The 18,668-nt window shown below is 32.6% G+C and overlaps 1 protein-coding gene across 1 annotated transcript; it reads right to left on the reverse strand.

Moving 5' to 3' along the window:
• Window positions 1-1,402: 1,402 nt before the first annotated feature.
• Window positions 1,403-18,484, reverse strand: LOC139493214 (ladderlectin-like). The gene is made up of 7 exons (XM_071281424.1): window positions 18,344-18,484; window positions 15,159-15,258; window positions 14,138-14,350; window positions 12,541-12,629; window positions 9,077-9,182; window positions 2,022-2,228; window positions 1,403-1,543 (listed from the first exon to the last, which is right to left on the reverse strand). Exons 1-7 carry the CDS (start codon window positions 18,392-18,394, stop codon window positions 1,539-1,541), a joined length of 771 nt encoding a protein of 256 aa, XP_071137525.1. The 5' UTR covers window positions 18,395-18,484; the 3' UTR covers window positions 1,403-1,538.
• Between the last annotated feature and the right edge of the window lie 184 nt (window positions 18,485-18,668).

Here is an 18,668-nt window from a genome sequence, read left to right on the forward strand (position 1 = left end):
GGTTACGTATATACTTCTCATATATGTTATGATGCTATGATAATAAACACCTAACGGGATGTTTGTGATTGATATTCATATGATGAAGACATAATCTCTCAATCAGTTATATTAAGTTCTGGAGCTGACACGTCAGTAACTGCTAGTAGTCCTTTGTTAATTTATGTATCATTGTCATTTTGCTTAGTTTCTTTTGTTACTATTCTGACATCGGACTCGGACTTCTATTAAACTGATTTTTACTGTGCGTATTGCTGTGTGTGTGTTTTTTTTCTACATTGGCAATATGTATAGGGGGAGGTTTGAGATCTCACAAAACATTGTTAACCCCGCCGCTTTTTTGCGCCTGTTTCAAGTCAGGAATCTTTGGCCTTTGTTAGTCTAGTAAGAATTTTTGATTTTAGTTCATTTATATATGTTTTAAATTTAAGTATGATCTTCATGATTACTGAACTAGTATCATTTGGTCGGGTTGTTGTCTCTTTGACACATTCCCCATTTCCATTCACAATTGTATTTACCATCAACAAAAAATTCCATGCGCAAACTCTTAAACAAAAAAGAGAAATATTCATAAGTCGAAGAAAACAGACAAAGGACGAAACACGACTAAAACACGAACAATTGTCTTTAAAACTACACAGGAAAGTTAACCCCGGGCAACAAAACCCCCTCATTAAAGTGGGCGATTTCAGGTACTCCGGTAATGGTAATCCGATCTTGCTTCAATTATGGAAAATGCCGTGTTTCTTGTGACAAGTACAATGTCTGTGACAAGTCTACTTTGGTGATGTCACAACCGAGAAAAAATAAAACCATATCAAAGAATACTCGCAGTGATTAAAAAGTATTACCCATTGATATAAAAATCATACTATCTTACATAATCCTTTGCTATCTCTGAGCTTTCAAACTAGTTTGTTTAAAAATAAACCACCAAAACAAATAAAACATTTAAGTCAACAACAGTTGCACGAGCAACACGACAGTTGCCATATGTGGAGCAGGATCTTCTTACCCTTCTCGAGTACCTGAGACCACCCTCAGATTTTGGTGGGGTTCGTATTGCTCAGTTTTGAGTTTTTTTATGTGCATAGTATACTATTTCGTAGTTTACTATGGCGTTGTCAGTTTATTATCGACTTCCTAGTTTAAATGTCCAAATGGTATATCTTTCGCCTTTCTTTTACAAAAGAATATAACTATTAACTGTCTTGTAGTGTTTGGAATACCGTACGGTGACCTATAGCTGTTAATGTCTGAGTCTGTCTCTGGAAGATAGTTGGTTGTATCACAATCTAATTAGATTGGTTGTATCAATACATTTATCTTGAGATCTGTTTTATCTGTACGAAATCATATTTTTCGGTGAACAATATCGATCGAGTAAATCAATACAAAGTTAAACATCTTTGAATTTTAATGTCTAGAAAACCATATTTTACCCAATTTGTAGTTCTCGTGATCAAAGTCATTTTGGTAATAAAAGTACTGACATATCATCTTGTTTGAAAGACCTTCCATTCAACTGTCAAAGATTAAACTGAAATAGAAAATAATGCATGTGTTATTACTGAGCGCCACGTTGTTAATATAAAGTCTGGAATAATAAAATCATTTTTGGTGATATGAAATAAAATATGACAAATGTAACTTACTCATATGCAATTATAGTATTTCCGTTCATAGGTAAGTTTACCTGAATGTTCTCTGTTATGTGTTCATAAATCTGTTTTTATCATGATAATTACAGTCTTTAGTAAAGCAACGGATAATAGAATGTGTACCAAAACTTTAAAAATGTTTCTAGTTTAAACTGCAACTTATTTACTACTTCTAACCAATGATATCAATTACTGTCTTAGTATCAATTAATTTCGAACTATTTTTTCCGGATTTTCACATCATAAATATAGTATAATATATCCACCGTAAACATCGTGAGTATAATTGTGAAAATAAAACCAATTTAGTTCCTGTATTTTTCTTAATACTACTTAAAAAATAGTGCAACTGTTCACCTCTTTCACAAATAAATGCATGTTCCTCATCGCAAGCAGTATCCCGCCAACGAGTACCAAAAGCCAAATAAAGCAGCATACACTGTTCACTGCCCGGATTACCATTAGGTGTATCCCAATCAGAATCAGTGGTTGATATCGGGGTATTTGTAGAACTCCACTCCCAAACTCCATCAGTGTTCATATCATCACCTCCAAGCCATAGTCCTATAAGTTAATAATCCGATAAATACTACGGTAAGAATTTCAAAACAGAGCATATTATAACCTCAAAGCCATACTTCTACAGGCAAAATTCCGCAAGTATTTCATAAGAGAGCATAATTATCATTATCCCAAAGCCGGGACGTCGAAAGCGAAAAAAGCAATCGATTTGAGATGACCAATGATAATCTGTTTATCGCTATTTTTCTATGACGATGTTGTCAATTTCATGTCAATTTCATTAGCAACGCCGCGTGCCTCCTTAGTTTCTAGCGATCATTTTCCATCTCAAGCGAATAGCATGATATGAAAAATTATCACAAAAAAAGATCAAAGGAAAAAATGCACAAAATAGCGATAATATCAAATACATGGCAAGCATAATGCATGCAATATAGGCGACGAAACATGGCTAGAATCGGGTTATCTCTCCTTAAACAGAACAAAATTTAAACACTAAACTATCTTACCTTAATGTGAAATGTAACTATTAATTTTATCACAAGTTTTTTTTCCATTGCTGTTGTTTCGAATTTGCGAACAACACTTAACTTACGAAGTTGTTAAGAACCTTCAAAGGAACTGACTCTAAAGAATGAAAGATAATCTTTGGTCCCCGATTTACATGTAACCTCTGTCGCTTCCTCTAGATTAAAGGATATGCTAGTATTTTATAGTTGAAGAGTTTCTGTCGTTAATTGGGGGAATTGATCGTTTCAAATGGAGGTTTTTGCTTTTGATAAGTAACATGCATTTAATCTGGCGACAGATGAAATGAAACACCATATATTTTCAAAAGCAGAATCGAATCTTAAATGAATTCCTTTATTTAAAATGCATATGATATAAGATTAAAAAAAAAACCTTTTACTCTCTGACTTGAATTTAAACATTCCAAAACACAGGTAATAAAATTGAAAATGGAAATGGGGAATGTAAAGAGACAACAACCCGACCATAGAACAGACAACAGCAGAAGGTCACCAAGAGGTCTTCAATGCAGCGAAAAATTCCCGCACCCGGAGGCGTCCTTCTGATGGCCCCATAACAAATATATATACATTTTTGTACTAGTTCAGTGATAATGAACGCCATACTAAACTCCAAATTGTACACAAGAAACTAAAATTAAGAATGATACAAAACTAATAAAGGACAGGCGCAAAAATGCGGCGGGGTTAAACATGTATAATTCCAGTGGGGACTAACTGTGCACCACTTATTGCGGACCTGTTTTTGTATTGTTATAAGTTACAATTTATAACTAAAATTAGCAAAAAACAACATTTGATACAAAAATTTAACAATACTCTTAGATATTTGGATGATATATTGGCTCTCAATAATGACGACTTCAGTATGTATACTAAAGAAATTTATCCTGTTGAACTTACATTAAATAAAGCTAATACTAACAATGACCACTGCCCTTTCTTCGATCTTGATATCTATATCATTAACGGGAAGCTTAATGCAAAATTTTATGATAAAAGAGATGATTTTTCATTTCCTATCGTTAATTATCCATTTTTAGATGGTGACGTTCCCTTGTCACCATCTTATGGTGTTTATATTATCTTAAGGTGAGAGGTACGTAAATGAACGCCTCTAGCGGAAAACGGGAAAATCGGGGTTTGTTGCTATGGGAGTTATCTCCCGTACACCAGAACAAATATTTTCAAGATGTCGGAATATATTCCGCTTCGTCGGAATAATGGTCAATTTGGTGGAAGAGTATTGAATGCATCTCATCAAAATATAGCTAAAATTAAAGAATGTAAAATTAAATATTTTGTAACATTTAAACATTGCTTTCCTCCCATGAAAATGAAAGAAACTTGGCATGTCGTGATGGCCGAAGAGCGACTGTGTTGGGTTTACTGTCCTTTACTAATACTAGCTGACCAACTTAAAGCTTGCATATAAAATATATGTTTCTACAAAACTGTTTAAAGTACAAAGAATGGATCTCGGAACTGTTTTGTTTATACCTTGGGGTAAATGTCCATACATGAACTTACTATACGCCGGTAATCGGCAAAGATCAGAGACTTAAAAATCGGGAATGTTGATATGTGACGTGAAAACAAAATGTAGTATATATTGATAAGAATATCATAAACACGTACATGCATTACACACTGAGATTACCCACAATAACAAATTAAAGCGTACACTATATATTGTCATTTTATTTATTGACATTCCATGGCAAACTTTGTCACGGACTTACATTCATTCATTTGCATTCAAAGAAATAAATTTTCCCAAAACAACTGTCACGCGAATGAAAACGGCTAGGACGTATTCAATCCTCGACACAAAAAAAAGGTTAATACTAATATTTTTTAATTTGATATTCCTGTTTTAACTGTTATATAACCATTTTCTCATATAAATATAATCATAAATCTTTCTTTACAGTGCTTTCTTTCACGTCCGAGATATGGTCTATAAATAGAATTTGAAAATGAAAGTACTAGTGCTATTTTAAAACAAATAATTTATAGTAAAAAAAATATTGAATAGCAAAAGAGTTTAATTGCTTTCTGTGTGACATGAAATTTGTAAAATATAATGTCGGAAATTACCTCAGACGGGTAAGCAAGAGAAAGTGACAATTAACTTGAACGAGAATCGTAATGACTAATGGTGATGGGGCCTTCCGCATGAACAAACGGGAGCTCCGAAGTAAAACTGTCTTTCAAAATGAACGAAAATTTAAAAGAAATGAATACACGTTGCTTTTCAGTCAATTTGAATTGAATGGAACATTGTGAATTACAAGCTTCCACTGCGGCATGAAAAAGCGGCAGGGAAAAATATAGATCCGCTGATTGAAAATTACGGCTTTACCGCCACTTCAAAAATAAAATAATTAGCAAAGTATATATTAATATTAATATACTGAAGATATAGAAATTTCTGCTTGCATCAATCAATTCATTTTAAATTGCGCAAAATTTCGGAATTACAGTTATTTCGATTTCAGTTGATACTGTTTATATACATGTGCAAATGCTGCTATAAAAATTTAGAATTAGAGTTTTTATTTTTGCTTTACGTATTTCTTCTCAATTTTCGCAAAACTTGCAAAAAATTCTAAAGTATTAACATGAATATTGTTGGCATAAATTACAAGGTCCTAAAGCTGTTGGCGATTTCCACTCTCTGCAACATCTAATACATACGTTAAAATCCCTTGAAGACGGTTCTTTAAAATCACACGCAGCTTTTCTATTCAGTACATTGTTAGCTTGATCATTACAGCTCACAAAATCTAGACTGGATACATTTATCTGAACGTCATATAAAGTGTGTTCAAAGTCTATGTTGAACAATTTATAACAACACATAGCTTAGTGGGGGATATAGCAGATTGGTATCCTGAGAAAACATTGCCAACCGCGGCGAAGCCGAATAACTAAAAAACCAAAAAATAAATAAGTTGAAATTTATATACATTTGTTTTTAGATATTCACATCTATGCACTGTCCGCACTATAATAACGGAACAAAACCAACGATGGAGAAAAAAGTACTTTTAACACGTGTCCGTCTGTCCGTCCGTCGTACCGTCCAAAATTGGTTTCCTTTCTCTAACTTTAGTTTGCCTCAACCAAATGTTAGAAGACTTATACACAATGCTGATTACTAAAAAAGATCACATATCTAGTTTAAATTTTGGTGGCGTCACTTTTAAAGTTTTTTAGTAATATTACTTTATAACATCATATGCAAGCGGGCGCATCTGTGTCCCATGAACACATTTCCCCATTTATTTACCGTTTGTCTTTTGACCGTTTTTCGTTTTTTCACAAGACATTGTCAGTATGTTTTCGGCTTATAAGTTTCAATTTCCCGTTGCGCGGTATATTTCGCCTCCAATATTGTGGTCGAATATGTGAACATTGAATGTATCTCGTCATTCGGAGAATCTATTTTAATGATAGATCTTTTATCGTTTCTGTTCAATAAGTTTATAAACATATGTCCTTAAACATTTCTGTTTTTAATGATTCATTCCAGAAATGTGTTATAAATACTTAGGACCTCGTATAATCACTGAAAAAACAATAATAGGTAATCAATCCTTTTTCCAGGCAGGATAATATGCTCTATAGCGCATTTCATTCGGAATAGCCAAACAAATTATAATGAGGCAGTCGTTACATCGTTACAATTTTGCTGAAATAGCTTGACGTTGCGTTATCCTTTCGGCGACGTCATGATTTTTCTCTCTTTTCCAATCAGCAACACCCTTTCAACGGCTGATATATGAAAAAGAAGTCCGGTAACCCCATAAAAATTATATATCAAAAGAAAGGAAAATAATACCTAAAAAACATTTGATTTTTATAGAAAAATCATAGGATTGGTTTAAACTGCAGAATAAATAAAGCTTGACATTTCTTATTTTTGGTTCAAATTTGACGTTATGTCTATGTACTTTATGTTGTTTCATTACCATTTTCAAATGCCTGGAACTCGGAAATTAGATCGGTGACCAACTTAAATTTTTCGATTTTTCATTATCTTTCAATAAGTTCTACGTGCATACAATTTCTTTTAAAAATCGCAGAACAAGCCATTTACGTACCTGTTACCTTAACTTGTACGATTTGCTCGTGTATGTAACAACGTATTAGATTTTATCGAGAGAAATTTATGTAATTACTGAAAAATTATTACACCAGGGTTTTCGACATCACAAACTGGTCAAACCATTTACTAAATTTTATCACCGGTATAAGGAAATAATTCGTAAATATAACTTAACATGCAGACATCTTATACGTTCAGGTATTTCACATCCAATCTTTTATGGTAATATTCTTTACAAAGCACAAAAATGTCAGTATTCACCTCAAAAGCTTTAATATTGATTCACTTATAGAGTCTTTGCATCGGAACTAAACACATTTATTTAAAAAAAAAACAGTTATTGGCATGACACGGGTTATGTTCTTCTCATATATTTTATGATAGTATGATACTAAACCCCTAACGGGAGGGATTATGCTTGATATTAATTTGATGAAGACATAATCTTTCAATCAGTTTAATTGAGGTCTGGAGCTGGCATGTCAGTTAACTGCTAGTAGTCTGTTGTTATTTATGTATTTTTGTCATTCTATTTATTTTCCTTTGTTACATCTTTTGACATCGGACTCGGACTTCTCTTGAACTGAATTTTAATGTGCGTATGGTTATGCGTCTACTTTTCTTCATTGACTAGAGATATAGGGGAGGGTTGCATGTTTAACCCCGCCGCAATTTTGCGCCTGTCCCAAGTCAGGAGCCTCTGGTCTTTGTTAGTCTTGTATGCTTTTTAATTTTAGTTTCTTGTGTATAATTCGTAGTTTAGTATGAAGTCCATTATCACTGTACTAGTATACATATTTTAGGGGCCAGCTGAAGGACACTTACGGGTGCGCTACATTGAAGACCCATGTGTGGCCTTCGGCTGTTGTCTGCTATATGGTCGGGTTGTTGTCGCTTTGACACATTCCCCATTTCCTTTCTCAATTTTATTATGATATTTCAACCCTCCCCCTATACCTCTAGCCAATGTAGAAAAGTAATACGCACATAAAAACTCAGTTCAAGAGAAGTCCGAGTCTGATGTCAGAAGATGTACCAAAAGAAAATAAACAAAATGACAATAAAACATAAATAACAACAGACTACTAGCAGTTAACTGACATGCCAGCTCAAGACTTTAATTAAACTGGTTGAAAGATGATGTCTTCATCATATGAATATCAGGCACAATTCTTCCTGTTAGGGGTTAAGTATCATACCATCATAACATATATGAGAAGAACATAATGCATTTTAGTATTTAAAAAGTCTCAAGTTTGAATCTTCTATTTAGAATTGGGAATTTTATAGAAAGAATAGTTTGTTAATTCCTTGAACATACGCGTTCATTACAATTAATATAAGGAATCCTTAGGTGACAAGTTTTAGGTGACACCCTTATTACCTCCTATCCAAGATATCAGTTTTCCAGTGACAGTCGATATTTTAGCCTTAGTCAACACACTTTATAGATAAAATTGGGAATGCAAATGGGGAGTGTGTCATAGAGACAACAACCCAACCAAAGAGCAGATAACACATGAAGGCCACTAATGGGTCTTCAACGCAGCAAAACAATACGGCACTCGGAGTCGGGCCTCAGCTGGTCTCTATTAAAATATGTTCAGTGAAAAAAAGTATCTTCTTAAGAATATTTCTCTATGATCGTTTAATTTGTTCTGCTAATGATTGACATCAGGTATTCAATGTTAATTAAAACCACTGGTTATTTTTACTTTTATTTCACACAGGATAAACATTTTTAACACCAGTCCCAGGTTTAGGGGGAATCCCGCTTGCATGTTTAACTCAGCCATATTCTGTATGTACGTGTCTGTCATAAGTCAGGAGCCTGTAATTCAGTGGTCGTCATTTGCTGCTGTGTTACATATTTGCTTTTCGATTTTTTTTGGTACATAAAAGAGGTCGTTAGCTTTTTGGTTGAATTGCTAAATGCATTTGTCATTTCTGTTCTTTTATAGCTGACTATGCGGTATGGGCTTTTCGCATTGTTGAAGGCCGTGCGGTGACCTATAGTTGTTAATTTCTGTGTCGTTTGGTCTGTTGTGATGAGATGGCTCATTGGCAATCATACCACATCTTCTTTTTTTTATATTATTTCAAAGACAGAAAAATAAATACTTCAAAAAAAGATTCTGATGCATTTATGTTGACAGTTCTTATTTGTATTTTTTTTGTCTTTTTTTTAATATGTTATCGTTACTTTTCACAACCCTTAACATATATTACTAAACTGGAATACCTACCATTATCGACGGTGCCGTATTTGTTGTTTACCTCAGTTTTCAACAGATTAACTTCTTGCGTCGTTTCAGGTTCTGCTAATTTTGCACCACGTTCGTTGCAGTAATCCTAAATATGTAGACAAGTATAAAAACAAACAACAAACCACACACACATACATTACTCTACGACAGACATTGGAACACCAGTGAAGGTAATACATGACACATTTTATAACATCATTATTCTAAATTCTATCACAACAATGTTAAATCTTCAAATTTGCGGACGCAAATTTTTGTTCTTTCCTCGCCCGGATTATATAACATTATGTAAACTTTATTGTGTGTATCTCTATACCAATTAATGTAATTTGTTATTTTGAGAAATAAGTATAGATTTTGCCTTTTTCCATATTGGCCTTGGTATCATTCCGAGACTCCAATATCATATGGGTCGAGGAATGATACCGGGCCAATATGGAAAAGACATGTTATAATCTATTTATCCCACATTTAATTCATTCGTCTCAACTCGGCCAATTCCGTACCTTCATCTAACGGATAGAAGGAGAGTAGCGGATTCTACCGAAGATTGCCGAATGATATTTAAATACTACATAATACGGTCACCGATGTTGATATTTTCATTTAGATATCTATTTATGGAAGATTGAATACACTTAAGGTGGTATGGGAGGGAGTCTAGAATAAAAATGATAGAATTTGCTCATACTTCGCCAAAACGTAGTATCTATTGATATATGTTAAAAAATATAATAAAAATGATAGGTCACCGCGCATTTTTTCAAGCTACAGGACGTGACAAAATGACACATTTTGTATGGTTTATACAGGAAAAAACACCATTTTGAGATTAAAAACTAAACAAAATGATAGAATTGTTAAATACTTAAGCAAAAGATAGCTTTCAAACAATGCTTTGAGAATATCAAAAGAAAAGATTGGGTCACCGTATGTTTTTTCCGGCTAAAATTCAAAATAATGTAGAATCCTTCAGAAAATGCACTGTTTTAGAGTTACCTCCCCTTAAAATGCCTATTTGTTTTTTTTTATAAACAACAAAAAATAATCAATATTTGCAAAAGTATTTATATTTAATAAGTTGTATTCTTATAAATTGGTTCTTTTCAATGAAAATTCACATTTAATATCTGCATTCCTGCATCAAATTTTGCTAACTTGATAGAAAATCTGGACCTTTGTTTCCTGTTTTTTTTTACAATCCAAGATGGAGGAAGACACCCATACCACCTTAAGCGAATCTGGCTCTTATAATATGACTCGGAGATTTGTTTTATCCTTGGTACGTACGGCAATAAACAATCTTTCCAGATACACATCAATATCTTCAAATTAAATATCTTCTGGGTTGCGGAGTTCTCCAGAACTTTTTAAATCACTCCTTTGTAGAGCGTTTTATATTTGCTCTACAAAGTCTGTCGTATCGCTTTTCTCCACTGCGATGAAACGAGTACCGTCATTGTTCGCCATTGTCGCTTTGGACACAATGAAGTCACGTCATTTAAAATCAGGGCACACTAACCAATTCATAACCTCTTTTTTCTCACGGTAGCAATACGAGTAGGACAATTTTGAGATTACTTTAACTCATCAGTAGAATCAAAAGTTTCAACACAGTATATGCATGATATGGGATTGATATATTAGACATGAAGATGGAATGAATTGCAGATTAGCTAAATTTAACAAACAATATAAATATCTTGCTTTTTTTGGAGATGATCTATAGATGTTTCGGTACCAATATATGAGATACGAAAAAAGAATACAGTAAAGTTTAAATCGAATCAAAGCCGGCAGTCAAAATATAAAATGAAGCCGTACTATAAATCAGTAGTCTGTAGTTTTAAACTAAAAGAAAATACACCTGCTTGTGTTACAAAGTTAGAAGGCAGTTCGTGTGCTCCCGATGGTATATCAAAACAGAGTTACCACTTTCTTTAAATATCAAATAGTGTTGCTAACAACAAATTTGTAAAGATAATTTTATTTCTGCTTTTTCAGCCAAGCCACTACCACGAAAGCCAAACCACGACAAAGATTACATGGTCTGTTCTAAGCTTACAAGTCAATCATACGTACTGATAAATCTATCAAATGTAGTGATTTATTATCATGATAAAAAACGCATAGTTTACATAGCTTTAAAGGGTTAGAAATGGTAGACGATGACAATGAAATGTTAAAAGTTCCTTTATTTTCAATACAGGTTAGGAAACCACTTTCCTCCACGAAACCGTTTTTTTTATTATTAACATTTATTTTATCAGCAATCAAAGCCGGGCTCCTTAGTTATTGTGAAACTGTCTATCCTAGAGATGGCGTGAATCAGATCTGGATACTTACAAAATCCAAAGTTATTTTAGAGTACATACAATTTAAGATTCTTTCTACTTGCAATAGTATTAAACATTTGACTTTTGTACACTTTAACAATTTTCCAAAGTAAGGCAAATTGAAAGAGTTGGTATTGCTTTGTTTCATGAAAAAGAATGGTCAACGTAGACACAAGTATCTTGTAGTAAGAAGGGATAAATCCTACTTTGTAAAAAAAACCTCTGATTCAAACAAAATTTCTCTAAAACTGACATCATCAAGATGTTTGATTATTTGTTTGAGAACATATATGTTACGTTGGGAGGACGTGTTTTTCAATAAACTATCGGCATTTCCATGATAACCAACCATGTCCCTCATCTTGCCGATTTGTTCCCTTTTTCGTATGAGGCTGACTTCATACAGTAACTACTTAAGAAAAAAGACAAGAAGATAGCAGTATCCTTTAACGTTAATTTCCGCTACATAAATGATGTTCTCTCTCTAAATCATTTAAAATTTGGTGACAATGTTGAAAGCAAACCCGGTAATAAGTCTAATCCGATAGGTCAAAATCATGAAAAGAGAACGGGATGGTAATTACGACATAAGTAATATATCTGATATCATTTGTAAAACAGATATCTAATAACGGCCAACTAACTCATGGTGGCGTCCGTAAAATCAACGAATGGATGATTTCAACTTCACCAATTGGAACTCTTGGTTTTAAATTAATAGCTTCCTTGTGAGCAACAATCCGTTATCAAGGAAATCCTGATAGTCTATACAAGCCCAGGAACATCAATTGGGAGATACATACTCCGTATGCAGGTGCTGCTGGAATATTTCTACATTCAAATGGAAAGTTCACAATTGGGAAGCTGAAATCATCTCTTTTGTCGAAAAATTTGTTTTCATCCGACCCTCATTATTATTTTTTGATTTAAGACAGTTTTAACTGTATCTGTAGTATCCTTTTTTCTAGTTCGATGAAATTGATGTATACGTTTAGTAGTCACCAAATGTTGAATTAGTTAATGAGAGAACACCAGCTAGAAATTGACAAAGAGTGTCGGTTGAAAACAACTTTGTTTTATGAATATTTTGTATGTTATAGATCTCACCTGAGCATCGTCCCAGGTTAGACTGTTGGTAAGCTCACTGAAGAAATAACACGAATCTTCGAGTACAACCCAATCAGATGGACAAGCGTCTAAAAGAGTTATTGGAAAAAATGGTTATGGAAACGTTTGATTGATACACAAAAATTAATAATATTGTACAACTTCATTGAATTTTGACTTATAATAACTTACTGATATGACAACTTATATTTATAAATTAACTGTTTACAAAATTTAGAATTATTGAAATACTAAGGCTTTTCTACCTCAGGCATATATTACCTTAGCTGGATTTGGCAAAACTTGTAGGAATTTTGGTCCTCAATGCTCTTCAACTTCGTACCTTATTTGGCCTTTTTAACTTTTTTGGATTCGAGAGTCACTGATGAGTCTTTTATAGACGAAACGTGAGTCTGGCGTATATACAAAATTTAATCCTGGTATCTATGATGAGTTTATTAAATTGACTTTTGACTTATAAATCGAGGCCAGGTCAGCTGGAAGCAGTCAATGCTAACATCTCAACTGTCGTGATATTTCTATTTTCTGTTAGAAGACGGATTGTTGAAATGAACTCTGGGTAAACTTTGAGTAAATTAACTCTTAATCTTAATTAAAATGGTGTTTTTGAGGTATGCCAAAATATGGAAATGGTAATATAACTACACCCAACCGGAGGAAGACAAGTTAATAAAGTGCTAAGCTCTGCTTTTTTTAAATTTGCGTGTAATGACTATTTGTCAGAAATTGATACACCAGATCCTTCCGTGTCTAAATGTAACCATCAGATATATATATGATTGCATTGATTGTATTTTTATAGTCGATGAAATGTTAACAAGTACAATTCTAAGAAACAATGAATAATACAGATTATGTCTTTATATGAGTAAAACTCCTCAATTTACCAATAAATATGTTAAAGGTAAAGTTAACTCAAACATATACAAATATAAAATATGGAACTGGAGTTATATTCAACAAGTCTATTAAGGTAGTGCAAAGCAGCACTTCGCATGATCATACAAGAATCTTGATTACATACTGTCAGTTTCGATTACACAATTGGTACTGCACCATCGTTTGTAAACATTGCAGATAAATGCTAATGCTCCTAATCTTTTGAAAATATTACAGATAAATGCTACTGCTCCTAATCTTTTGAAAATATTACAGATAAATGCTACTGTTCCCAAATTTGTACAAATGTGAATATGTTCATACCTCCATTTTGTGAAGTTTATACTCCGATCTGGGGTGATTTATTAACCAAAAAGAAAAGAAAATTATTTCCATCAGCTTTACCCGATACATAATAAATGTACTAATTAGTTTACAATTCCAAGGCTAAACTATTAGCCCCCCCCACCCCTTAAAAAAACCAAAAGAAGTTTTAAACAATAACATTTTTAAGGGATTAAATTTTAAAATTTGTTAGACATTATCTTTTTAATTTGTAACTTATAAGTAAAATAACATATCAATAACACGGGTTCTAGTTCATTCAAAGAATTTAATCTGTTAACAAAAAGTAGAGCATTAATGTATTTTAGGTTGTGCTGATGAACATAACGGACGTATTTTGAAGCATGCTTACTTTGGTCCATGACACTATTGATCAATAGCACACTGGTCGTCGCCATCAAAGGAAAAATTGGCGCGATTGCCGGGGACATCATCATCATCACCGTCATCATCGCCATCATTGTCGCCAATGTCTGTGAAGCAGTCTCATTTGATGATTTTATGTTTGTAACGATATTAGAGGCGATGACCGCCGTCAGTAGAAAAGATAATTCATCAACATTATCTGAAGAACATAAAAGTACAATATAGTGGAATACCATTCATTTAACTGTAAACAAACAGTCAAATGAAGAAACATATACTTTACTATCAAGGTACAGTCAAGTGGAATAACATACATATTAAACTATAAACGTAGTCAAATAGAATAACATATATTAAGCCATAAACGTACAGTCAAGTGGAATAACATATATTAATCTGTAAAGGTCAAATGGAATAACATATATTTAACCATAAACGTACAGTCAAATGGAATAACACATATTAAACTATAAACGTACAGTCAAACGGAACAACATACATTTGACTTTTAAATTAAACGGAAATGGAAAAGAAATACGTACACTTTACTATGAACGTACAGTCAAATGGAATAACATTTCGTTCATCCTTTTAAAGTGCATCTGGCGTACAGAAATTGGATGAGTTTATTTCCATTTACTTTTATATCTTCGAGGTAACAATAAATAAGATAGAAACAAAACTTCCCAATCTAATTAAAATATTGATCTCTGATTACGTTATACTACATATGAGCATATGTAGTATAACGTAATCAGAGATCAATACAATAAATCAATATTCTAATTAGATTGAAAACTTTTTTATTTTTAAGTCGAATCGATTTTCTTTTACGTTGTCCTTTTTCTGAATGTCATGAAAACCCGTCTAAATATCACTGGATAATATATCGTTGTAAGATGTTCGTGATTGCCCACTTCATTAGTAAGGAAATGGAAATCCCTATAAATATGTTAGGTAAGATGGAGAAATTATCTAGTAAGGTTTATTTTCACACATAATTTTACCTAAGGAGAAGTTATATGGTGGTATTTCACGTGTTGATGGTACCACAAGAGCTTCAGAAACACACAGAATAATCATTAGTTGACATATTTTCATTTTACCCTGGAAAGAAAACAAAAGACATTAAAACAATTAGAAAGTCAAACAATTAAGGTAAACGACGTCGATAAATAAAAGATACAAATTGTAAACCATTTACATGTAATTCTCTTTGCAGATTTTAATTGTTCTCTCCTTTTACATATCCTTTTATCAAATGACCGTAGTTTGAACTAAAAGCCATTTACTCGTATTTTATTTTACAGTTCTATCAATTAGTTTAGTTTCAATCACATACAGATGTGTGTTCCTGTATAATCCATACAACATATGTTCATTGTGGTTTTGCAGTTTGAATGTGGTGTCGACTATGATATCATTTGTTTGTGTGTTTCTGTGATATAGATACAATGGATAAGTGTTGATTCTTGAAAAAGAAACCATGAGCCCGGAGGGCGAATGGTTTGTTTTTCATGAATCAACGCTTATCCATTGTATCTATAACTTAAACTATTGTGTTAATGTCTTTTCAAAATCAAAGCCTATTCTTAATTAGAAGGTATTGTAAGTGAGTTTAAATAACCAAGATATCGTGCTAAACGATGCATTATAATAATAAATTATATATCCCAATTAAATGGTCAAAACAATACAAGTACAACAAAACACGTCTGCCCTTTAATATTTTGACAAAATGAGACATATTCGATCTTATTTCTAATAAGATTGAGAATGAAAATGGGGAATGTGTCAAAGCCGGGGACAACAACTTGACAAAGAACATATATTATTGCATATCAATATAATATTTCCCACAGAAAGTAACCAAAAGTTAGCGTGCAATAAATTCTAATATTGCGCTAGTGCAATAAATCTTCAAAATGCTTGACGTCATCAACGACAAAATCTTAGTTTAAACTAATTTTTACTTTCAAATATTATACTGCTATACAATAAAAGGGTTATTGCATGAATATTGGAGAAAATAGTCCCTTGTAGAATCTATATATTGCACTCGCAAGCTTGTGCAATATACAATTATACTCTGGACAATATTCATACAATAACCCTATATTATTGTATAGCAATATAATATTTCCTACAGAACGTAACCAAAAGTTAGCGTGCAATAAATTCTAATATTGCACTAGTGCAATAAATCTTCAAAATTTATGACGTCATCAACGTTTAAATCTTAGTTTAAACTAATTTTTACTTTCAAATATTATATTGCTATACAATAAAAGGGTTATTGCATGAATATTGGGAAATATCGTCCCTCGTAGAACATATATTGCACTTGCAAGCTCGTGCAATATAAAATTCTACTCGGGACAATATTCCCCAATATTCATGCAATAACCCTATATTATTGCATAGCAATATAATATTTCACACAGAATGTAACCAAAAGTTAGCGTGCAATAAATTCTAATATTGCACTAGTGCAATAAATCTTAAAAATTCATGACGTCACCAACGACAACATCTTAGTTTAAACCAATTTTTACTTTCAAATATTATATTGCTATATACAATAAAAGGGTTATTGCATGAATATTGGGAAATATCGTCCCTCGTAGAACATATATTGCACTTGCAAGCTCGTGCAATATAAAATTTTACTCGGAATAATATTCCCCAATATTTATGCAATAACCCTATACGATATTATAGTACATATACATAGAGCAAGTGTCCGAAATTTCTATCAAGAAGTCTTATTCTAGACACATCACGATTTTCTAGCATAAGAATTTACGGATAAAGAGATGAAACCATACTATATTAATTTATAAAACAAAAATGGACACCTAGAATGTAAACATTTTTTTTAAACATGTGGAATAGCCAACAATGATCCGATAATAAACGATCAAACTAGGTTTTAGAAAAGAAAACTAGAGAATAGGGACAACACAGAGAACACAAGGATTCGAACCTAAACCGACAAGTTCTAACTCATTGAGCCTAGCTATGAAACCTCGCGACTACCAACTCATACTATACGATTGCCTATTATTGTATATAGAAACGTACAATCCCTGTGTGTCCGTTGTACCGATGTAGATCATATATTCATTTATATATAGAAATCAGACATTTAAATCGTAACATATTGGTAGCCGAGAGGTTTCGTCGATATGTTGATGTTATTAACACGTAACAGAATTCATGGGCGGGTTCGATTCCCAGTGAAGGCATATAGAAATTACAAAAAATAAAGGTAAGTTTTTAAAATAATTCTATTAGTGAACAGAAATCAGTAAATTGGCCAATTCAAACTTAATGAAATTAGACAAACAAAGAAAACAATTGAATATAATTTGGTAAGTCCATTTCAGCGACGGATATAGGAAGTGTTGATTCTAGAAAAAGAATCTACGGTAAATGAATAGGTTGACGTCACCACAATGGTTTAATTGAGTTGCGTATGTTTGTGCTCTATTTCTGTCGCATAGTGTTGTCCTTTCAGCGATTTATTTTTAATACTGTCATAACGCGGGAGGTTTGGCAAGCAATAACACCCACAATTTATTTTTAAAATGTTTTGTGCCAAGTCAGGAATATGGCAGTTGTTATCAAACAGTTCGTTTCTTTGTAAGTTAGTGGTTTTATTTGTTCACTTCAGTGTTCCTGTTGTTTGTTTGTTTTCCTTTTATAGTAATTGTGTTTCCCTCGATTTTTATTTTGTAACCAGGATTTGTCTTCTCTAAATGGATTTATGATGTATGAGCACCGGAAAACTACCGATGTCCTCATTTACAGATGTTTTACAGCAATATAATTCTTGTTAATGGTTGAATAATATAAAAATATCAACATTCATAAATCAAATACGTAATTCAGAAGAAATCGTTGGTCCACAAAAGTGTGAAAATGTGCAGTACACACATGGTACATCAGATAAAGAACAATGTCATGACTTTACATTGGTACTTGGTTTTACAATTACGTATCCTGCTCAGCTCAATAAAACAAGCATTTCCAATACTTTGTTATAAACGATTCATCAATCGTTTATTTGCTAAACAAGGAAAATTCTTGAACATGATGACATAAATCTTTCGTTAATTTTTCTTGGTGTCAAACAACTACATTTTTTTTATAAAAAATAAAATCTGACTTTACCATAGTTTTGTCTTACCACCATGCAGCTGTTTGTATTGAAATCCTTCGTGTGATTATGAAGATACATTTTTTATCCAATAAAATATAAATCAAGCTCGAGGTAATACATCTGTCATTTCTGGTTTAACCTGGTTTATGATAGGAAAGTAAAAACATTATACGATGTTACCTAGTAATAGAAACAGAAATCAATACGTGATGTTTTGCACTAAGTATATTAAGGTGGTACCCAACACATTGACTGAATTTTATTTGGCTCGTTTAATTTCTATAAAAATTTGACAAAATATTTACTTTGACCCTTTGAAAAAAATATAAAAATTTCAGAAAACTTGAAGAAG

The sequence above is a fragment of the Mytilus edulis genome, chromosome 10, assembly GCF_963676685.1.
Source record: "Mytilus edulis chromosome 10, xbMytEdul2.2, whole genome shotgun sequence".
Lineage (NCBI taxonomy): Eukaryota > Metazoa > Mollusca > Bivalvia > Mytilida > Mytilidae > Mytilus > Mytilus edulis.

Excerpts from the sequence above, each read along its gene's own strand:
- LOC139493214 (XM_071281424.1), bottom strand. The coding sequence starts at position 18,394 with ATGTATCTTCATAATCACACGAAGGATTTCAATACAAACAGCTGCATG. Across the intron at positions 14,351-15,158 it reads ACCATATAACTTCTCCTTAG|ATAATGTTGATGAATTATCT; the intron begins GTAAAATTATGT and ends TATGTTCTTCAG. Across the intron at positions 12,630-14,137 it reads CAATAGTGTCATGGACCAAA|ACGCTTGTCCATCTGATTGG; the intron begins GTAAGCATGCTT and ends TAACTCTTTTAG.